Source organism: Lepus europaeus, chromosome 2 (genome assembly GCF_033115175.1).
Source record: "Lepus europaeus isolate LE1 chromosome 2, mLepTim1.pri, whole genome shotgun sequence".
Taxonomy (NCBI): domain Eukaryota; kingdom Metazoa; phylum Chordata; class Mammalia; order Lagomorpha; family Leporidae; genus Lepus; species Lepus europaeus.
This window is the reverse complement of record NC_084828.1, coordinates 169,425,509-169,449,034: the sequence shown is the minus strand read 5'-3', so window position 1 is coordinate 169,449,034 and position 23,526 is coordinate 169,425,509. Positions and strand designations below refer to the sequence as shown.

The 23,526-nt window shown below is 54.6% G+C and overlaps 1 protein-coding gene across 1 annotated transcript in view; it reads right to left on the bottom strand.

The window, feature by feature from the left end:
* Window positions 1-5,233: 5,233 nt before the first annotated feature.
* The window catches only part of TRIM71 (tripartite motif containing 71), a 60,224-nt gene continuing 41,931 nt past the window's right edge, over window positions 5,234-23,526 (bottom strand). The window contains exons 2-4 of the mRNA XM_062179511.1: window positions 16,639-16,806; window positions 10,360-10,494; window positions 5,234-6,685 (exon numbers count right to left, since the gene is read on the bottom strand). Of these exons, the coding sequence (XP_062035495.1) occupies window positions 5,234-6,685; window positions 10,360-10,494; window positions 16,639-16,806 (1,755 nt within the window). The remainder of the gene's footprint in view (window positions 6,686-10,359; window positions 10,495-16,638; window positions 16,807-23,526) is intronic.

Below are 23,526 nucleotides of genomic sequence, written 5' to 3'. Positions count from 1 at the left end.
CAGAGTGCCCACCTGACACCCACTTGGCAACAGTGGTGGAGCCCAATCTGCCCCCTGCCAAAGGGCAAGCTCCCCCTCCAGGCCCCTCTGGGCACCAGGTGCGGGGCACACCCCCTTCCTCACACCAGACTCAAAGACCACGCAGACACAGCATGTCCATGGAAAAACCCTCTTGTTTATTTGATTCAACAAAAATAAAATAAGCTGCATAGGAACAATTTTAAAGTCCAGAGAGACAGCAACTTTGTTTTACGGCTGCGGTAGCTGATATAGCATCTCCTTGCTACCCTGCGCAGCCTTCTCCGTGGACCACAGCGATACATTCAGAAACCTGTTAGCGAACACAGGAGTTTTTGAACACTTTCCCACTGGTTCTCGCCTGTTCATTGCCTGTCATGCCTGTGGCCTACAACAGTAACCATCGCGATGCAAAATGCAAAAGGAAAATCCCAAGAGGAAGAAACAAAAATGAAAACCAACACCAGACAAACAAAAACCCACTTTTGCCTAAAGGTTTGGGGTGAAGTCTTCATTCTCCACCCAGTGGCAAGAGGCAGCCAGCAGCACCCCAGGAGCCCACAGCCGGGACTGTCACTCAGCTGGTGCCTAAGCCTTGAATCACATCTGCCCTAGCACAACTAACAAAAATAAGCACCAGGCAGCAAGCCCTTGTTGATTTCCCCAAGTCTGTATTTACTTTCCTTAAAAAAAAAAAAAAAAAAAAAAAAAAGGCAGGCTCAACCGAGCCACACGTTCTATATTCAAAAATTAAAGCATCTTTTTGCCCAGGCATGAGAGCTAATGGACAGTACTGAGCGAGATTCATAAAAAAATACTAACAACCCTCCCCCCACCCCAAGTACACCTATCATGCTAGTTAAAAACATCCCTCACCCACCCACCCTCACCTGCATTGATTTTAGAGAAAAAGACATCTTACCACCCTGCAAACAAGGGAACGCCAGAAGTGTGTCTGCAGACAACTACACAGACGGCTAGGAACACGGGGCACGATGCCAACGCTGGTTTTCTAAGTAAACACTCTGCTACACACGTCAACATTCAGCCAGTGTGCTCTGAGAGAGAGCCTTAAGAAAGACTACCTGAGTTTTGTAAGTTAATACAATCATTAAAAGGAGGTCTAAGACCGTGTGGGTACACAAAACGTTTAGAACCATTACTGGTTACATGATGACGGAAAACGCCCCACAAGGCTGGCTTGTTAACCCGTAAGATCGGTTTTTAAAAGACATCATTGAGGTATTTCTCCAATAAACCCAACTGCTGATACCGACAGTGGTCTCGGGACCCTCTCTCCAATCAAGACCAAACGTGACCTGGGGAGGAGGAGAGGCAGAGGGCCGTCAATACAGTATTTCCTGGTAATGTGCTTTTCGACTTTTCTCAAGTATTTAATAAACAAGAAAACAAAAACAAAAACAAAAAAAAACCCGTCAATGTGTTTGCCTTTGGTAGAAAAACAAATTAGCAACAAAACAAAGGAATGACAGGAGCTTCCCCCGGCACACCGCGCGGGCAGACAGTGAGGACCGGCGTGCTGGGTGCGGCAGCCTGCACATACAATCAAGAAGTCTAAAGGATGCTCATTCCCTTCCCATAGTGGATGCTGCCGACAACTAGCCCTGCGACACTGTGGACAATCACACACAGAAAAAATCTTCTTCTCTTCAAGAGAAAGACCTAAAGGTCTGTAGTTCTAAGTCAGTCCTCCAACAGAGCAGACGGAGCAGTAGTTTCTAGCACTGAATGGAAATGGGAATGGTGTGAATTATTATTATTTTTGGGGGGAGGTGGGGACTTACAGATTATTGGATTTAGGACTCCTGACACTTCTCCTGGGACAAGTCGGTTCTAGACTCAAGCAAACGTTTCTTCTTCTAAGAGGTAGATTCCGGCTCCCATTCACTGGTCATGGGATAAACACTATTCCTTTTGAGACCCATCAGATGCTAACATGAGGTAGGTGACGTTTGCCAACAGTGAGGTAGATCGAGACAAACACAGTGGCATGGGAGTGCTGAGTCCCGTGCGCCTGGCCTGTAGGAAGCCAGGGAAAAGGCGGCGGGGGCTGGGAGGCTCCAGCTCTGTGACACCATCATGTGTGGGTACAAACACTTTGACTTTTATACAGCCCCAGACTGTTGGAAATGTAAAGAGTGTTGTCTTAAATAAATACCCTAAATACTTTTTGGCACCATTGTATTATTATTATTATTATTATTATTATTTTTAAAGCAACAGAAAAACAAGCCTAAAACTTTGGCATCTCTTTCAACTATCTATCAGAACACAGCATCTTAAAATCTTCGGAAAAGGAAGACCACACATACACAACAGTATTCTGTGGCTTCAAGCCTAAAAGAGTTCGCTCCTCAAATCCTTAAGCTTTGGCTTAACTAGACTAAAATAGACTGAGCTGGTCTCAGGCTATCCCCTGCAACTCCACCAGCTGCCTCTTCTGGCAACTTTTTTGGCCCAACACATAATTTACGGTACTCTTGTATGTCCCCCCCACCCCCCAAGTAAGTTAGACTTAAAGGGTATGGATTGAGGGGTCAGTGCACTCGGGGTACAGCCCGGGGCCCTGGGCTCCATCACTTTGCCAGCCACAATAGAGCACGGATTCCAAGGCGGGACTGCTTCCCGCGACCAAAGCCACAGAGAAGGGATCTGTTGTTTTTAAGACACTATGAAATGCTAAGCTGGTGTCGACCCAAGAGCTGCTACCTAAGGGTGAGATTTCAAACCTGTGTTTTCCAGATCCAACGGGTAGCTCCAAACATCCACTGCTGTCATATCCCACCCCTGCCACCTGACCCGATTTGAGCTACCCAGGGACGACAGTGTCTCGCTCTCCAGGCCCATCCCAGCATCACCCATAATGGGCAGGAGGCAGGTGCTGAAATGCAAGCATCCTCAATACCCTCTCTCTCCAGGGAGCACCAAACCCTGGCTCTTCCCACCTTGTCTTCATGTGGACTAACTAGTCCACATCTCCAAAGTGCTTTGCACCTCCATCCCTGCTATGGGCCAAGAGCTAATCTCAGACCGCCACCAACGGCCAATGCTTTTTAAAAACAAAAGCTTCCCAAATGCCACCACGGCTTCTTGGCTTCGGGGGACCACTGCACCTGCTCTAAGCTGCCACTCGTTCAGACCTGATCATTTCAGCCATTTCACACACAGCAGCGCTTAAGCATTGACAACTGTTATCTTTGGTGTTCACAGGGTGATTTGTTGGACAATCAAGGGGTTGAGGACAAAGACCAGCACCAAGTCACTCAGAACTCAGAGGCAAAGATAAGGCAATTGAATAGGAACTGGGAGACAAGGCGCTTCCACTCAGCAGCTGAGTTCCTGCTACCTCCCTTCTCATTTTTGGGTCTCAGAAAACCTCACGTTAAAGCAATGGGAAGAAGAAAGGGCAGCTTGAGGCGGGAGAGTACAATGCCCAAAAGAAGCAGGTGGTCAACACAATCCGATGGACTCGTCACTTCTTTAGGGGAGTGACCAAAGCAGATCGCTCCACTTCTCAACGACTCAGCTCATGGCAAACCACAACAGAAATCTCTCAGAAAAAAACAGCAACCGAAACTGAAATTGATCCACTGGTCAGTGTGTTTACGCAAGAGGACTCCCTAGGGACAGCACCTCTCGGTCGTCTGGGATTTGGTTCTCACTTCAGGATTTGGGGGAACGCAGGGACCCCTCTGGGTTCTGGGTTACACACTCGCAGCTGCGCCTGGGTCCCACCAGGGAGACCAGCTGACAGCCAGAAGCACCAGGTCGTGGGCCAGGTCCGGCAGTGGCGTCAGCAGCAGCCCACGGTCCTACAGTGGGCTTCCGTTTTCCTTCTTTGGTACCGAATCTAGATAGCACACCTTACACATTTCAGGTTCGGGGAGCTGATTTGGTTTACAAACCATTTACATTCAAAGGCCTTGGGGGAGGGGGGCAGGTTAACCACGGGTACTACAAGAGTTAGCCCAGCGGAGGGTATGGGACTGGGCCGATCACATGCATCAGCAGACTTTCTCTTTCCCTGAACTTCCAAAGCAAGAAGAAATTGTGCTTTTATAAATGAAAGTTCATCCATCTATCTGCTCTTTGATAAGACAAGAAGCTCCTGGCGCTACAGGAACAACATTCACCATGGGAGGTGGGCGGACCCCCACCCCGCCCCTCTGCAGAGTCCATGTCTCGGGGGAGGGGGTTGCCTGGCTGACCCCTTCACAGCACAGGCGAGCCCACCCGCAGTCCACACCTGAAAACAGGGGCATCGCCCCCCTTCCTTCCTTCCGCCTCCTTATGGCCCGTAACAAAATAAGAATACTTCACTTCTGAGACTATGAATCCAAGGCCGAGCTAGATCTACTGTTCAGAAACCAACGTGTGGGGGGACAAGGTTCCCTGGGAGGCAGGGTGTCATGATCCGGATGCACCCTCCCCTGTCCCCAAAAACAGAGACCAGCCACCCTACAACTCGCCGCTCGGGCTGCCGCTCCCGGCTGCCCAGCCACAGCCACCTCCTAGGGAACAAGCAACGATGCTGAGGTAGACGAGGAGAATAGAGGAGCGTTCTCTGTTGCAGCATTTTTTTTTTTTTTTAAAGATTTTCCAGCAAGTTCAAAACCACACCACACAATCTAACCCCACATAAACACAGAATTCTCGAGAACACACTCTATCAGTATGCAGTTTAAAATCCTATTTTTTCCAGTTTTATAGTTTTTTCTTTTTTTAACTTAGTAGTTTTCTTGTATTTCCTTGGCTCAACCTACAGAATGCATCCCGTCACACACACACACACACCCAACAGCTGCAGGGCCAGTGTGCGTGCAGCCCGCCTCGGCCCCGGGGCAGGTGTGAACCCGCGCAGGAGGGCCCCTGGGCCTGTCTGAGAAGGAAACATAGATCCATGAGGTAGATAGAAAGTGTCACTCCACAGGCTCCACCCCTGTGCAAAGGACACGTTACATTCATCTGTAAAGAAATAAAGATGAGGTAGGACTCAAGCAATGCTGTACTTCTCTTGTTCTCTTTAGACAAAGAAAAGAAAAAAAAAATTTCCCTGAGATGGTTTCTTCTTTGAAATTCAAAAACAGAGAGAGAGAGAGAGAGAGGGAGAGAGGGAGAGAGGAGATAGAGACAGACAGACACGCGAGTGTGCACGCCCAACCCCCCCCCCAGCACGGAACCCGAGCCACTGCGATTAGAAGATGAGGATTCGATTGTTGCCGAAGTCTACCACCACGATCATGCCGTCGGGGGTGATGGCGATGCCGGACGGGCGGTCCATCTGCCCGAAGCCGCTGCCCTGGGCGCCGAACTTGCACAGGAAGCTGCCGTTGGACTCAAACATCTGGACCCGGTGGTTCCTGGAATCGGCCACGACGATGCGCCCCTCCTGGTCCACGGCCACGCCCTGCGGGCGCAGGAACTGCCCGTTGCCCGTGCCCTCCGAGCCCAGGAAGCGCGCTGACTGGCAGTCGGGGTGAATGACCAGGAGCCGGTGGTTGTTGAAGTCGGTGACCACCAGGTGGCCCTCGTGGTTGAAGGCCACACCCCGCGGCGAGTCAAAGTGCTTCCAGAGGGCGCCCTCGAAGCCGTACTTATTCAGGAAGACCCCGTCGGGCCCGAACAGCTGGATCCGGTGGTTCCGGGTGTCCGAGACCAGGATCTTGCCCTCGGAATTCACCGCCACGTCCCAAGGGTAGTTGAACTGCCCGTTCTTGGTGCCCTTCTCCCCGAACTTGAGCAGGAACTGGCCCTCGAAGGTGAAGATCTGGATGCGATGATTGTCCTTGTCGGCCACCACGATCCGGCGCGAGGCGTCGCAGGCCACGCCGGCGGGCCGGTCGAACTGCCCGGGCCGGGAGCCCAGGGTGCCGAACTTGTGGTGGAAGGAGCCGCAGGGCTTGAACACCTGGATACGGTTGTTGCTGCGGTCGGCCACGACGATGTAGCCCTCCTTGTCGACGCTCACGCCCCAGGGGCGGCACAGCTTGCCGTCGCTGTCGCCCTCGCTGCCGAAGCTCAGGCCCGGGAGCCCGATGCCCACGTAGCTGCGGCCCGACTTGACCACCACCTTGAAGGGGCTGTTCTCGATGTGCTGGTTGCACATGGTCACCGACACCAGGTGCTCGCCCTCCAGCTGTGGCCGGTAGCTCACCACGTACGTCCCGTTCTGCTGGTCGCTCACTTCCGCGCCGAACAGGTTGCCATCGGGGCCCAGGACCACGGCCGACATGAGGTCCCCTCCCGAGAGGCGCGGCTCACCGTCATGGTCGTAGCCGATGACCGTGAATGAGGCCACCTTCCCCTGGAGGGCCCGCTTGAGGCCATCGCCGGTGGCCTTGGTGAGAGGCGCGAAGGCCCCGCTGCTGACGAAGCCAAAGGACTTGATGGCAAGGTACAGGGCCTGGTCGGGGGGCGTGAACATGACCCGGTCGTCCTCCTGGGGCTGCAGCAGGCTGCGCACGGTCTTCAGCTCCTGCACCTGGGCCAGCATCCGGTCTCGGGCGAGCAGGATGTCCAGCGCCCTGCCCTCCTCCAGCACCTGCTGCACGGCGCTGATGGTGCTCTCCAGCTTGTTGAGGTGCTGCCGCAGCTTCTCCACCTGCAGGTACAGAGACTTGGCCTTCACCTGCCGGATCTTCTCCACCTGGGAAGAAAGGCGGAGAGAGAGGACAGAGGCTTAGCACCAGGCACCGCAAACGCGACTCCGGCGGGCAGGTCACAGGGGAACCCACACCAAGGAGAACCGGACTGCGCCTCCCCGAAACCCCAGGGTCCACATCCCGTATCAGAGCGTCTGGGTGCAGGTGTGTCTGGCTTCCTGTGGATGGGCCCCTGCCTGCCGCCCCCAATGAGGGAGACCTGGACCGAGTTCCCCACCCCCAGCTCCGGCCTGGCCTGGCCTGAGCTGCTGCAGGCATTTGAGGGAGAGAATCAGCAGATGGAACATCGTGATCTCTTTCTTTCTGCCTTTTGAATAAATAAAATTGTTAAATAGTCAACTTAAAAAGAAGAAAACCCAGAGAAACAACAACAGAGCAGAAAGGGCTGAAGAACCATTCCTGGTTACAGAAGATGTCTGGTCAAAGACACGAGGATTCAACACAACAAACGATCCTGGAATGAAGGGGGAAGGGGGGGCCCTTGTTGAACCTTGACAATGGAGAAAGGGTCCAAAATATTGGCAGGGCTGGCACTGGGGCACAGTGGACAAAGCTGCCACCTGCAGCCAACGGCATCCCATATCAGAATGCTGGTTTGAGCCCTGGCTGCTCTGCTTCCAATCCAGCTCCCTGCTAAGGAGCCTGGGAAACCAGCAGATGGTAAACCAAGTACATGAGCCTCTGCCACCCATGCTGGTGGCCTGGCCTAGCCTTGGCTGTGGTTGGCATTAGGGGGAGTGACGCGGCAGATGGAAGAACTCCTGTCTTGGCATTTCTCTCTGTTGCTCTATCTATAAATTTCAAAAAAATGAGAAAAATATTGTATTTGTACTGATTACGTACAAGCATTTTAAAAATCACTATTCCCTAAACAAAACGGTCTAACACAGCACAGCCATCTAGAAATGAGGTAAAGTGTACAAAGAATGTGTGCAGCCCCATTTTACAAGGGACTTGTGTTTGCATGGGTTTTGGCATCTGTGTGTGTGTGGGGGGGTGTCCCAGAACCAACCCCCATAGACAGACAACCCTGTGTGTGTGTGTGTGTGTGTGTGTGTGAGAGAGAGAGAGAGAGAGAAGGGAGGGAGAGAGAGAAGGGAGGGAGAGAGATACCAGGCTCCAAAATCAGGATAAGGACGATCGCTCAGCATTTTACAAAACACTGGTATCGGCCGGCGCCGTGGCTCAACAGGCTAATCCTCCGCCTTGCGGCGCCGGCACACTGGGTTCTAGTCCCGGTCGGGGCACCGATCCTGTCCCGGTTGCCCCTCTTCCAGGCCAGCTCTCTGCTGTGGCCAGGGAGTGCAGTGGAGGACGGCCCAAGTGTTTGGGCTCTGCACCCCATGGGAGACCAGGAGAAGCACCTGGCTCCTGCCATCGGAACAGCGCGGTGCGCCGGCCGCAGCGCGCTACCGCGGCGGCCATTGGAGGGTGAACCAATGGCAAAAGGAAGACCGTTCTCTCTGTCTCTCTCTCACTGTCCACTCTGCCTGTCAAAAATTAAAAAAAAAAAAAAAAAAAAAAAACACTGGTATCTGGGGGGTGGCATGTGGTCAGGTGAATCGATTCGTGTTATTAAACAATGGGCTGTGGGTTAGGTGTGCTGGATGGGGACAAACGACGACACCCAGGCGGGGGATGAGCGTGGCTTAGGCGACAGAGGTGGCTGTGATGGTGGAGACAAAGAGGCCCAACCACAGGACCTTCCCATGCACTGGGCTGCAAGGCCAGCCTGTACCACCAAGACTGAAGCTACACAGGAACCCGAGACAGATCTGTCTCTCGCACACACAGGTGCACGGAGAGAACTGAGCCTCCACGCAGACAGCAAGTCCCCGTCCTCGCCTGTGCTACTGCAGGGCGCAGCGCGACTCACACGCACACGGACCTTAACGCCAACCTGCCGGCGCGATTCCCACCTGAGGTCCTCCGGCCACAGGATTCGGGTGGAGCGGTTGCGTGTATATCAGTGAAAAAGTAATTGCCCCATGTTTTCCCATTCCAGTTCTCAACAGCCTCCCTTACTAAGGGGGCTGGGTGCAGCTACCCCACCACCTCGGCTGCCCCGCCCAGGGCCCTGACAACCGAGCACAGGTGCACACCTCGGGGAAGCAGATTTCCCACTCGCGCTCCTGCATCAGCTCATTCTGCAACCAGGATGTGGGCGCAGGGGGGCCCCTGTGAGTCCGGAGAAGACAGACGCTTTGTCTCTCCCTCCGACTCCTGGCCAGACCTCCGCCCTTGGTTCTGACCCCTGAATCACCCCAGAAGTAGCCGAGGGCACTGGCAGTTTATCAGGCACTACAACGAAGCGCAGCAGCCCCGCGCTCCTATAGCTGAATGTTCGATAACCCAGGGGACACAAGAAAATGCAGCCCAAGGCACAGACACCCGTCCAGACAGAAGCAGGCGGGAGGGGTCAGAGAGAAAGGGAGCACCCCCTCCCCCCCCAGCACGGGGGTGAGCGTGCACAGCCAGAGCCAGGGTCCCGTGAGGCTGCTGTGTCCAGCAGGAGTAAGCTCATGTTGGGGTCTATCAGGCAAACAGACACAGCCAAGTATGCCAAGGAGAAGGCCCCTTCTTTGTCCCCCAAGCACACGTCACCTGGAGCCAAACTTGATTTCCTCCCTGGCCCACTCCCCCACCCACAGAGTGCCTTAGAGAGGGGACAGCGGGGCAGCCTCCCGGGACGGGAGGCCACCAAGGGGAGAGCTGCAGAAGCCCCGCACACAATGGCCTTTTTCATCAGGACACGCAGGAGAGCAGGTCCGGGGCAGAGCTCCCCGCCGGGCTCAGCTTGCAGGCAGCGGGCCCCTCTCGGTTACAATGAACGGTTGTGAGTGGCGTGAGGTGGGCAGGGCCACGGGGACATCGGGGTGTCTGCGAGCGACCGGCACGATGCCGAATGAGATCGGAGGTGAACCCGACCCGCTGGCCAGACAGCAAGCAACTCAGCCAAGGCCCCCCCAGAGGACACAGGGGGCAGGAAAGCAGTGGGGAGGCTGGTTAAACGGGAAACTGGGACGAACAATCCGGGGTAGCTTTGGCAGGCCATTTGAGAGCACAGTGGTTAGCCAAGGTCACCCCTACCCTCGCAGGACACGGAGATCAAAAGGACACAATCACGGGCGCCGGGGCCCTGGGTGGGCACGAGGCGCCCTCCCTCCTCCGGCTCAGGGACACGCACCAGAGAAGGAGAGGTGGCTGCAGACGTGGGTGGGGTGGGGTGGGGTGGGGTGGCGCGGTCTCCCCAGCCGATTTTATCTCCACAGCACACCAGTGTTCCTGCCCCGACAGGAAGAAAGGGCACGAACCCACTGCCCTCCCAAGTGGAAAACTGGCTCAGGAAGTGTGACCAGCCAGGACACCAAAAATAAGGCGCTTCCTAGCAGGCTGCCCGCTTCCCCGAACAACAGCTCTGATTGTGCGCGTAAGAGAGAGCCGGAGGCCCTTCCCGCTTGGCCACTGAGCGCCTTCTGGAAGGCTTCGTGTTGCTGCAAGACACCATGGCACCCACCATGCTCCAGGGGGCGCTCCAACGGCCCACCCTGCATCTTCCTGCCCAGGGCCACTTCCTGGACAGTGACCCGGTGTTCCAAAGGTGGAGCTGGGAGGGAGCCCCGGCGGCAGGCTGGGAGGGCGCACCCGGCCCCCTTACCTTCCACAGCAGCTCGCACTCGCGCTCCTCCAGGGCCTTCTTGTGCCTCGCAGTCACGGCCTTCACCTCGGACTGGACCACCTTTGCCTTCATCTCCACCTGTTCGGCCACGGTCTGGGCCTGCTCGATGCTCAGCTGGAAGAGCAAAACAACCTTGAGGCGTTGGCGAGACCAAACACGCACACTGGCACCCTGCAGCCTGAGTCTCCAGGCCACCTTCTTAGAAAGCAGGTGCGCCTTCAGGGGAGACCCCTACCTCTGCCAGGTAACCCCAGGAGTTTCCGGGAGGAGCTAGATTCCTCTGTAGGGGAACTGGCACTGTACTCTGGATGTCAGGACCACGGGGACACAGCAAAGCCACCACTCACCCCGCCCTGGGCACGGCAGCCACTCGCCAACACCCTACAGGACAGGTACATGGCACTGCTTACGCTAGCTGGTCATCCGTCACACTCTTGTTATGTCATTAGTAACACAGCTCGTCCCAATCAGAACCAACTCCAAGCTCACACTGGGACTATCATGGATGCGACACAGATGCTAGACAGAAGGTGGACGCTGCGTGCCAGAGGCCATCCCCACAACCCCACCACACACCCTCCTCGCACCAGCCCCAGCCAATCTGCCAGCTTAATCAGACGTATTACTGTTCATAAAAAATTAATCCAGACAGAAGGCCTGGTGTCTTCGTTAATATTACATGATGTGTCTTGAAAAGCCACAAAGATTTAAGGTACTGAGGTATTAAATCAGGGGTAACAAACTGGCTAATGGTGCAACAGTTTTTCACATTAAAAAAAATCTATTTGAAAGACAGAGTGACAGTAGAGAGAGAGAGAGAGAGAGAGAGAGAGAGAGAGAGAGAAGCTTCCATCTGCTGCTTCATTCCTGAAATGGTCGTTAATAGCTGGGGCTTGTCCCGGCCAAAGCCAGGAGCCAGCAACTCCATCCTGGCCTCCCACGCGGATGTCAGGGGCCACCTTTCGTGGCTTTCCCAGGTGCATTAGCAGGGAGGTGGATTGGAAGCAAAGCAACCACGATTGAAACCAGCACGCTGATGTGGGATGCTGACGTTGCCCCACAGTGGGCAGGTCACCAAATGACGAGGGGCTCAGGGCCTGACTGGGCTTAGGAGCATTCTGGGTCAGCCATCACCCAGTGGGCCCTGGGCTGAGTGAGGGGGTGCTGGGTGTAGTACGGGGCTGAAACTGGGACGGTCCCGGCAAATCAGCCTGGTCAGCATTGGTCGGCCCAGGGAACCCAAGGTTCAAATCCCCTCCAAGCTTGGGGAGGGGTAAATGCAGGGGAAACGCAACCCTTGGAATTCTGTCCCAGCCTTCGGGTCACGACCCAGGCCTGGCCATGCTTCGTAGCGTACATGTGACACAGTAATGTACATGTGACATAAAGTTTACCACCAAGGGGGCTGGCGCTGTCGGGCCCTGGAGCTTGTAGGTGGGTGGGAAGCCCAGATACATTTCCTCACTGTGGCCTGGCCCGACCTACAAAATAGAAACCCACGTTGCAGCCAGAAACCAGGAATCGAGCCAGTGTTGTGCACGCTGGGTTAAGCCAGCACTTGTGATGTAGGCGTCTCTTACTGCATCCTAGTTGTTTGCCCACTTAGCTCCCTGCTAATGCACCTGAGAAGGGGACGGAAGATGATGACCTAAGTATCTGGGCCCCAACCACCCACATGAGAGACCTGGAGGGAGTTCCTGGCGTTGGCCTGGCCAAGCCTTGGTTGTGTGGCCATCTGGGGAGTGAAACAGCAGATGGAAGCCCTCTCTCTCTGATATGCTGTGCCTTTCTAACATACAAATAATAAATCTTAAAAAAAGCACCTGGCTTTGGCCTGGCCAAGCCCTGGCCGTTGCAGCCATCTGGGGAGTTAAACAGCAGAGGGCAGCTCTCTGTCTCTTCCCCCCTCTCTCTGTAACTCTTTAAAATAAATAAATAAATCTTAAAAATAAAGTATCCTGCTGGTCAGTTATCAGAACACACTCCCAGGCCATCAGACTAGACACAGGAAGCTACTGCAATCTGGTCTCAATGGTACTTCAAAAATTTTTTTTTTACTTATTTATTTATTTGGAAGTCAGAGTTACACACACACACATACACAGAGAGAGAGAGAGAGAGAGAGGTTTTCCATCTGCTGGTTCACTCCCAGGAGCCAAGAGTTTCTTCTGGGTCTCCCATGTGGGTGCAGGGGCCCAAGCACTTGGGCCATAGCCGGGAGCTGGATCGGAAGTGGAGCAGCCAGGACTCGAACCGGCATCCAAATGGGATGCCAGCACTGGCCCCGGTACTTTTTTTAAAAAAATATTTATTCTTATTTATTTGGAAGGTGAGAGTTACAGAGGGGGATCTTCCATCCCCCGGCTCACTCCACAAGTGGCCACAATGGCTGGGACTGGGCCAGGTCAAAGCCTGGTGCTTCATCCGGGTTCCCCACATGGATGCAGAGGCCCAAGGACTTGGGCCATCACAGGTACCATTAGCAGAGAGATGGATTAGAAGTGGAGCAGCTGGGACTTGAACCAGAACCCCTATGGGATGCTGGTATTGCAGGCAGTGGCTTTACCCACTACGCCACAGTGCCAGCCCCTACAGGGGTATCTTAATCACATTTAACATCTTTGAAATGAGAATTCATCTTAAAATTGCCAGCTTTCTACTTTCATCGCTAGTTTATGTACAAAAAACAAAGGTGTTGTCTTACTACGGCAGCTCAAATACATGGAACATGGTCAAGAACGTGGACTTTGTAACGTAGAGCACCACTCGCTGTCGCCAGGGAATCTGTGCATCTCAGGAAATCCTTTCATTACACCAAAGGGTGAAAGGTTCCACACCTTCAGCAAGGGGGCCAAGCATCAGTCCTAAGGGGCTGGTGAGGTGCGTGGGCTTGCAGTGGGCGCTCCGGCCCCTCACAATGGGGGAGATTCCCCAGAGCGACCTCTGGGTATCCTAGAGCTCAGGACAACATGTGCGGCTCGGCCGTCCGCTGGACATCTGACTCGGGCGATTTAATAATAGTGGATCGAAGCTAGGTATCCAACAGGGATATGTGCCTTCAATACGTATTACTTCTTCCCCAAAACTATTTGTCGGCGGCTTACCACTAATACACAAGTCAATCTTGGAAAGAAATGGGAGAGGGCTGGCCCAACTGGTAAGATGCCACGTATGTGGGCCTGAAGGGCCTGGGTTTCAGCCTTGGCTGCTTCCTGCTGGGAAGCAGGTGATGGCTCCAGTCCCTAGGTCCCGGCCACCCAGGTGGCAGACTTGGGTAAGTTCCCAGCTGTCTCTGCCTTTCGAAGTCGAAGGAAGGAAGAACCAAGCAGATGAGAACATCAAGATCGGAGGGAAACGGGCGCCCAGGACCAGAGGAGCGCCCCAGGGAGGTTCAATGCAGAGCCGGCATGCAGGAGAAGAGCCGAGAACCTCAAGCCTCTGGGCACCAACACAAACAGAGAAACGTGAGCCCAAAAGCAGCAGAGAAAAGCAAAAACTGCGGGGTCTCCCGGGACTGCACAGTTATCATCAAGACAGAGGGGGACCTAACAGAGAGGGGCGGGCCCCTGGACGGGAAACAGGGACTGCACCCGGAAGCCTTTTCCCACACACAGCTGCCGAGTGGAAGTCACAGCCCATCATCCCCCAGCTGTCCCGAGTCCAGACATACGGCCGAACACCTGTGACAGGGCCGTGCCAAGGTGGGAGGGACTGAACATGAACCTAACCTGCAGCCTCGGACTGCGCTTTGGGGTCTGTCCCTGCTCATTCACTGGGTCCACAGGGACCAGGCAATTCTAACAGCCAGTCCCGGGGCCGGGTGCACAGAGCGGAATGGAGAAAGGCCCTGGGATTTCAGACCTGGCCGGTCTGGCCTCTCCTGATGCCCACCTCCACAGGTGGGGGAAACAGAACAGGGACTCTGTCTCCATGCGGGCGGCTTTGTGGGACAGGACAGGCCTGGGGAGGTGAACGATTGTCTCCCTTCTCGCACTTCCAGGGTGAAGGCCGCGTGTGCAGCAAGACAGAGCTGTGTGACTCACTGCGGGCACCAAGGCTCGGGCCCTGGGTCCCTGAAGCCTGACCCACGCGAGCTGGATCTCCATGGCTGCCAATGTGCACGTTCCCCTTCACAGTTGCGGGCCTGGAAAGATGTCTGATCGTCTCGTGGTATATTCAACCCTAAGCATTTTCCTAACACTCCAGGGGAAGGGGTGAAGAGAGGAGGGCAGGAAACAGGGAGAGATGCCAGTGAGAAGACCTGACCAGATACCAACAGCAATAGAAGTTCGTCTTACTCAAGGATGTGGTGAGCTCGGACTGAAAACCCCCTTGCAGCGCACCTGGCCACAGGCCTGGGTGTTGGTCAAGGAGATGTAAATGCAAACGTAGCACAAGACTTCTGGGAGCTTTCCTTAAAAGGCAGGAGGATGGGCAGACATTGTGGGAAGTTTAAGCTTGGGGGGCTGGCAGGGTGGTGTAGCAGGTAAAGTCGCTGCCTTGGGCTCTGGCATCCCTTATGGGTGATGGCCGCTCCGCTTCCGATCCCGGTCCTTGCTAACGCGCCTGGGAAAGCAGTGGAAGAGGGCTCAAGCATTTGGGCCCCTGCTGCACCCTTGAGAGACCTGGAAGAAGCTCCTGGCTTCAGCCTGGGACAGTCCTAGCCGGGGAAGTAAACCAGCAGATGGAAGACCTCTGTCTCTCTCCCATCTCCCTCCGTAACTCTACCTATCAAATACGTTAAAAAAAAAAAATCTTCAAAAAGAAGGCGGCTTGGGATGCCCTCGTCCTACATGGAGGTGCCTGGTTCAAGTCCAGGCTACGCCTGTGCTTCTGATCCAGCTTCCTGCTAATGTGCCTGGAAGGCAGTGAACGGTGAAGGCTTGAGCTCCTACACCTTGTGGAAATGGATGGAGCTCCTGGCTCCAGCACGGGCCAGATCTGGCTGTTGCTGGCATTTGGGGAATAAACAAAAACAAAAACAGAAACAAACAAAAAAGAAAACCTGCCTTTCTGAGGAAGGAGAGGGGAGAGAGAAAGCGAGCGAGCACGTCTGCTTCAACTATCTACAGCGGTGTCTGGAGCTCCCGCGGGCATTCTGGGCCAGGAGAACGAAGACTGACACTTCTGAACGGTTTGCCAGAAGGGAATGGTTCCAAGACTACCCTTTACCTCTGGACTTTTATATAAAAATTTTCATTAATTTGAGAGGCAGGGGTGGGGGTGGGGTGGGCTCTCATCTCCCGGTCCACACCCTGAACCACCAAATACCCAACACAGCTGGGACCAAGGCCAAAGACCAGGAACTCAGTCCAGGTCTTCTACACGGGAGGCACTGTGGCTGCCTCCCAGGGGGCCACCCTCTGCCTGGCCCAGCCGTGGGCTGCAGGTGTTCGGGAAGGGACCCGCTGACTTTAAAGGAAAAAAATTCTTCATATTTTTATCCTCTAAACACTTCTTTACGTGAAAAAAACATTACTCTGTGGGATAGTGGCTGCTTTCCCAATGTACCTTAAAAAAAAAAAAAGATTTTAGCTATTTATTTATTTGAAAGGCAGAGTGAGAGAGAGGGAGAAGTCTTTCATCCACTGGTTCACTCTCCAAATGGCCACAATGGCCGGAGCTGAATCAATTTTGAGCCAGGAGCCCAAAGAGTTGGGCCATCTTCTACTGCTTTTCCAGGCATATTAACAGGGAGCTGGATCAGAAGCGGTACAGCCAGGATTGGAACCAGCAGTGCCCATATTGGATGCTGGCACTGCAGGCGGTGGCTTTACCTGCTACGCCACAGCACTGGCCCCTGAGCCAACTCTTGGGGTCCACCTCGCCCTTTGGGTTTTATGCCTACCCAACTGTGGAAGAGCTCTCTGCCAGCTCTCAAAGGTCCCCAATGCACTCCCCCGGAACCTGAAGTGGTGGGAAGGCCAGGGCTGGATCACCCAGGGAAGAGTTCAGGCCTTGAACCTTCTGTGCAATTCTCTCAGCCGTGCACTGAGTGCTCACCAAGAGTAGGTCTGTATCCAGTCTTCCCTGGAAGACCCCAAGGTCCTCCAGGGGGCCGGCCAGAGGGCTGGGCAGCAAACTCACAGGTGGTGTGATGCGGCCCAGGCTTGGGTACCCGACTGGTCACTCTGGCCACGTCCCTGCCATCGTCACAAGGTTGCAGGACCCCTCCCAGGGACCTGTGAGCACCTGGCCGTCATCCCTGCACAGCCCCGCACACCCGAGTCCGCCCAAGGCAGAGGGAGAGGAACTGACCTGGATCGCCTGGCGGCCCTGCTGGGCGTCGGCCAGCAGCTGGATGGTGAGCGCTCTGGAGTCCTGCAGCGCCTCCTGGAGGTAGATGAAGCTGTGGCCCCCGTGCCGGCCCATGGTGCACTCGCGACAGATGGGCACAGAGCAAGTGTCACAGTACAGATGCAGCACCTGGGGACCAGAGAGAAGGGACAGGCACACGTGAGAGGTGTGGGGTGGCGGGGAGGAGGGGAAAGGAAAGGGCCCGCAGCAGCCTGGTCTCCAGCCCTTCCTGGCAAGCAAGCGCCTCCTACTGGCAGAGACCCTGCACACAAGACACAGCCGACGTCCACTCGGCCTCCTTCCCTCCTAGGCAGCTAATCATGGCGGGGAAGGGCTGGCCGGCTGACCGCCACATCCTGCCCCGGTTTCCTTCAGCCACACTTCAGAGACAGCGAGGAGATGAACCCGCCCTCCTGACATGAGAGACCGGCCTGCGTCACACAGCAAAGTCCTAAGCTTTTGATGCCTGGTGGAGGCGGGGGCGTCCTGTGCCACCCCGGTGGGAAGCTCGGTGGACAGCCAATAAAAATGGCCCCCCCGTCCCCACGGAGGAGTTCAGCAAGGCTGCAAAACCCAGAATCCTCCTCCCAGGAAGGCAGGCGGCGAGGTCAGCGGGCGGCTTGCCTTTCTTCTTCCTGCCACGCGATTCCCACGGGGTGAAGCCGGGAGGCAGTCAATGCCGTATGCTTCTGGGCGGCTGGGGAGCAGCCAGCCAAAAGCCGCGGGGTTGGCCTGGTCATTTGGGGTTCGCTGCAGAGGGGCCCACCAGGACCACGAGTGACAGGCAAGCAGTGGGGTGCTCACAGGCTTGTGGGCGGCTGGAACACAGAGGGGAGACCACAGGCCTCCTGAGGAGCCCACACACACACACAGGAACCGACCACAAAGCACCTTGCTGAGCACCGCAGAGGTCCACTGTGTTAGGGTGAGAGCCAGTTCTGGGTGGGACAGAATGGGAAATCCCGGCAGGGAGGCAGGGGCAGGGACAGGGACAGGGACAGAGAGAGAAATCTTCATTCTGCTGGTTCACTCCCCCAAATGGCTGCAACAGCTGGAGCTTAGCCAGGCCAAAGCTAGGAGCCTAGAACTCCATCCAGGCTGCCCAGGTGGGCCCAAGCACTGGGGCCATCTTCCGCTGCTTTTCCAGGCGCGTTAGCAGGGAGCTGGATTGGAAGTGGAGCAGCCAGGACTCGACGTGGGATGCCGGGTTGCAGGCAGCTGCTTCACCCACTGTGCCACAATGCTGGCCCTCCCATTCTCTCCCCACCCATTGCTTTTTAAAAGGAGGTCTGTATACCCCTTACAGATGATCTAATCCTTTCCAAACTCTACGGCAACGTCTAAATACTAACCAAAAGGTGTTAGCCTGGATAAATTCGAGAAAAGACCCCGGCATTATTTTTACAACGTGGTACTAGAGCCACGCACTTTCCCGCCGCTCTCTCCACTTGGGACGGCGTCTGAACCACCCTCCAGAAGGTTCCTCTTCAACTGGCACAGGGGTCAAAGCGCAGGACAGGGCCAAGTGTCGCCTCCGCTTCCAGGAAGCCTCTCTCTGCAGACATGACAACAGGACCCAAAGGGCTTCTAAGCCAGAATCCGGGCTCCCGGCTACAGTCACTGTGCAAAACCTGCAAGGCATTTTTGGAAGTGAGCTTTGCAGAGGCTAATAACACAGAGCCTGGCTGGCTCTGGAAATGACCTAAACTGCAGGGGCCGCAGGGCAGGGCAGGGTGTCCAGCGCTCCGGACCCCAGTGTGCCCTCTTGCCCAGGCTTGAGAGCTCAGACCACACAGTGGTCTGGGATAAGCGGTGTTTCTGCAGGTCCAGGCTGCGTTACGGATGATGGGGTTGGGGGATGCCCAGGCAAACAATAGTAGAACAACCTCAGCGTGCCTGTAATTCATACACATAAAATGCGTTGTCCCAAAGCACACAGGAGATCCATTCTTATTAAATCTTCCGGCTCAAAGCTGGAGTAAAACTTATAGAAGGGCAGAGCGGGTAAAGCCGCCGCTGGCATCCCATATGGTCACCAGTTCAAATCCTAGCTGCTCCACTTCTGATCCAGCTCTCTGCTATGACCTGGGAAAGCAATGGAAGATGGCTCAAGTCCTTGGGCCCCTGTACCCACGTGGGAGACCCGGAAGAAGCTTCTGGCTCCTGGCTTTAAATTGGTTCAGCTCTGGCCGCTGCGGCCAATTGGGGAGTGAACCAGTGGATGAAGAACCTCTCTTTCTCTCCACCTCTCCTTCTCTGTGTAACTCTGCCTTTCAAATAAATAAATAAATCTTTAAAAAAAGAACAGCTTGTGGAAGATGTTGCACTCCATGCAGAAGCTGGACAGCCTGTCATCCATCTAAGTGGGTAACATACGAAACGCGAGTGGCAGGTAGGGGTGTGCAGGGGAGCCGCTCTGGGGCAGTGGAAGTGTAGCTGTGCAGAGGCCCCAGTAGCCAGAAATGTAGCAGCTCCAGGGAGAGGGGGAGGGGAAGAGGAGGGGGGGAGGGGAGGAGGTCCTTGGGCGGCAGGAATTCCAGGGCCTTCCAGGCCTGTTTGGGGCTTTCCCAGGCAGATGCACGGACACGCCCCCTCGGGCCTGGCGACAATCCGGCTGGCCCAGCTCAATGGAGGAGGCTTGACCTCTGACCCTGCAAGTGACCACCCTCCCTCCCTGCCCCCAGCTCCCAGAATGTCCCACCCACTGCCTTCCTCTCCCAAAATTTCTAAAATACCAGGCAGAGACAAAGACAGGAATGTGGGCTCAGCAGGAAAGGAATGGGGGGGGGGGGGAGGTTAAAAAGGAAAAATAAATAAAAATACAAAGTAGGCAGGTTTACCTAAGCCCGTGCTTGTGTGCTGGCTGCAGGAATCTAGTTTTCTAACTATCTGTGGTCTGGGACACACACATCAGGACTCTGGTCCGAGCCCAGGGCGATCAGAGCGGCCTTTAAGGTTTAAAGTACAACTACTGCTGTCCGCAAGAATGTAGACAGCAAGCGAGCCACTGAAACAGCCAAGGACGGGCTAGGGCAGGACACAAGGTGGACCCTGCCACTGTGCAAAGAAGCGCCGGGTGCCAGAGAGACCCGTTGCATCAGCTACACGAGGCCGCAGGCCCGGGCTGTGTGCCCACGGAGCAGTCCACTGTCAACTGGTAACCCACGGTCAGGGTGGACGGCGCAACCATGAAACACCAAAAACCAGAGTCTTCCGTGGCTCAGTGCGGGTTCTAAAACGCGGAGTCCGAACCCGCACCAGAAGCCGCCCCCACAGCTGCGGGCGTGAGCAGCTTACAGCCCTACCCTGGCCGGCCTGGGAAGAGGGAGGCAGAAGGAAAGAGGCGGCCAGGTCGGCACAGGCTGAATTCATCAAACAACAAATTTCCAACAACTTCCCCCATGACGCAGCTTCCACTGCAACTATCCGAAAACATGCTATTTCTATGCGCTTTGAATTTTTTTAAACAGACTCCCCATTTGGTTTTTGTTTTTATTTTTTGTTTTTTTGCATTTAATTTTATTAAGCTGTAAAAGCTGTTCTGGGTCCCTTCAGACAAAGCCCCCGGGTTCTTTGAATAGCAAAAATCAGCACTTTCAAAGCCACTTCTTGATTTGGGAATGTTGTGGACAAGCTCAACACAGTTGAGCCTCCTCATCCTTCAGGCAAGCCCAAGTTCCCCACGTCACATCAGTACGGGGACAGCTAAGGGCTCCCCAGTCTGGCCAACCTCCACCACCCTAGAGAGCGTGGCGCCCAGCGCTGGTTTCTGTCCTCAACAAGACCACACACAAGGGCCAGCAGGGTGGGGGTGGGGGCGGTCAGGATGGTCGGCACGCACAGCTGGGGCTGCAGCACACCAAGGGAAGGAAGCTGCGGCTGGGTTGTGTTTTCAGGCTTTTCAGGCCTCGACTGCTAGAGAGATTGTCCTGGGGCCTATGTTCCGGGGCCTGTGTGCCTGTGTTCCGGGGCAGCAGGTAAGCCGTCTGCAATGCCAACAATGCCAGCATCCCATATGGACACCAGGTTCAAGTCCCAGCTGCTCCATTTGCCATCCAGCTCCCTGCTAATGCACCTGGGAAGCCAGTGGAAGATGGCCCGAGTACATGGGGCCCCGCACCCATGTGGGAGACCTGAATGGAGCTCCAGGCTCCTGGCTTCTCCCTTGTCCAGTCTCACTGCCATAGCCATTTGGGGACTGAGCCAGCGAATGGAAGATCCCCCTGTCTCTGCCTCTCTGTGACCCTGCCTTTCGAATAAATAAATAAATCTTAGAGAAGGCTTGATGGCAGGAGCAATCTCCCAGAGGATGTCAAATAGTAGAGGCCTCGTGTTAATGCAGCGCCCCCTTCTCTGCAGTTCCAAACTTTAAAAAATGCCCTGAAAACCAAAGTGTGCAATTGCAATTCACATGGTGACTGTAGTATAGTCTTGAAATTGACCAAGAATAACTTAGTGTGCAACACACAAAAGTAGACAATGCATGTTCATCAGCTCAATATTGCTGTTCTGCAATGAACACATGTCAAAACATGCATGCAATCAATGCACGGTCTCTATATACTAAAAGAAAAAAAATTTTTTTAATCCTAACTGGAGAGCAGGCATTTGGCACAGGAGTTAATATGCCACTTGGGATGCCTGAATCCCATACTGGAGTACCTGGGTTTGAGTCCTAGCTTCACTTTACTTTTTATTTATTTGAAAGGCAGAGTTATAGAGAGAGGTAGAGACAGAGAGAGGTCTTCCATCTGTTGGTTCACTCCCCCAAATGGCTGCAATGGCCGGAGCTGGGCCGATCTGAAGCCAGGACCCAGAAGATTCTTTTTTTTTTTTTTTTTTTGGTGGAATTTAAGGTTTTATTTATTTATTTTAAAGGCAGAGTTACAGAGGCAGAGAGGGGTCTTCCATCCACTGGTTCATTCCCCAGATAGCCCCAACAGCTGAAGGTGAGCAGATCTGAAGACAGAAGCCTCTTCTAGGTCTCCCACGTGAGTGCAGGGGCCAAGCACTTGGGCCATCTTCCATTGCTTTCCCAGGTCATAGCAGAGAGCTATTATAACCACACAGGAAATATTTAGGTGTTACGTTGTGTTTGGTTGTATTCTGAGGAGTTGGACTGGTTAGTAGGCAGTTAAGGTTGGTCCTGAATCTTGCTTTTCTCCGTCTTTTCTGCATGGAAATTCTTCTTGAGACTAAGAACCGAGGTCATCTTTCTTTGCTGTTGTTACACCGTAACAGTAATTCATTGAAAGAAATTATGCACCATTGGCCAGCGTCGCGGCTCAGTGGGCTAATCCTCTGCCTGTGGCGCCAGCACACCAGGTTCTAGTCCTGGTCGGGGTGCTGGATTCTGTCCCAGTTGCTCCTCTTCCAGGCCAGCTCTCTTCTGTGGCCTGGGAGTGCAGTGGAGGATGGCCCAAGTGCTTGGGCCCTGCACCCGCATGGGAAACCAGGAGAAGCACCTGGCTCCTGCTTTCCCAGGCCACAGCAGGGAGCTGGATCGGAAGTGAAGCAGTCTTTGAACCGGCGCCCATATGGGATGCTGGTGTCACAGGCAGACTTAACACAACTCCACTTCCGATTCCAGCTTCTCCTGGTACTGGGGTCTCTGACAGCCACGTAGGAGACCCAGGTGGAATTCCTGGCTCCTGCGGGCATTTGAGGAGTGGATCAGCAGATGGGCGATCTCTCTCCTCTCTCCCTCTCTTTCCAACTTTCAGATAAAAGAAAAATGAATAAAAATGTTTAAAGAATTCTCGCTGGTACGAACATGTTCTACAATTAAGTGAATCACCACTTGGGACCCTCGCATCCCAGTCTGCTCCAAGTCCAGGCTGCTCTGTGCTTCTGATGCAACTTCCTGCCAATGTGCCTGGAAGACACAGGAGGATGGTCTGCGAGCCGGGGTTCCTGCCACCCCCATGGGAGACCAGGGTGGCATTCTAGGCTACGGGCAGCTGCAAAGTGTCTCTATCACTCTTTCAAATGAAAGTCTTTTTGGCAGGAAAACCACTCCCCCCTAACCCGGACAGAACACCCCAAAAGTGGGCCCCGCAGCAACCACCACCTTCCACCAGTTTCCTGGAGGCCCAGACAAAGACAAAACACAAGGACGGCACACCTGACTCAGGGGTGTGGTCCACTCCGCTTCTAACCCTGTGCGGTCAGGGACCTGCAGGGCAGCGGGGGAGGCAGGGAAGAGGCAGGAGGACTCTGCACAGGGCACCGCTGCTGGGCCCAACACCGGGAGGCAGGGGCGCGCACGTGACACCTGGGGGAACAGGAACAGGCCGGGCCTGCATCGCTTCCACTTCCTTCACCCGGAATACCCAGGCCTGTGTGCACAGGAAGCCCAGGCCCCGGGCCCGGGGCCACACCAGGGGCCTGCACGCTGTCACAAAGTCCATGGAAAAGGGAGCCCAGAATACAGCTGTGGTGCAAAAACAAAAAGAAAAACAAAAAGAAATCCACGCCCTGTTTCATCCTGACACTCGTTTGCATTTTGCACTTCTCACGTATATGTGGACTTGGGGGGGGGGGCGGGATGGCGGACAGAATAAACCTATCTTTTGGTTCTGTAGTCCATAAACTTTCAAAAACATTTTTATTTTATTCATCTGAAAGGCAGAGTTACAGAGAGAGGGAGGGAGGGAGGGATGCCTTCCCAGGCACATCAGCAGGGAGCCGGATGGGAAATCGGAACTGGGGCGGCCAGGCATGCACCTGCAGCAGCCCCACTACGCCAGCCACCCCATGAACCTCCCCACTCAGCTTCTGGGGAGCCCAACTGCCACAGCCCTCCTCGGCTCTCTGCGCACTTCTTACTTTATCCTGATTCAATGCTGG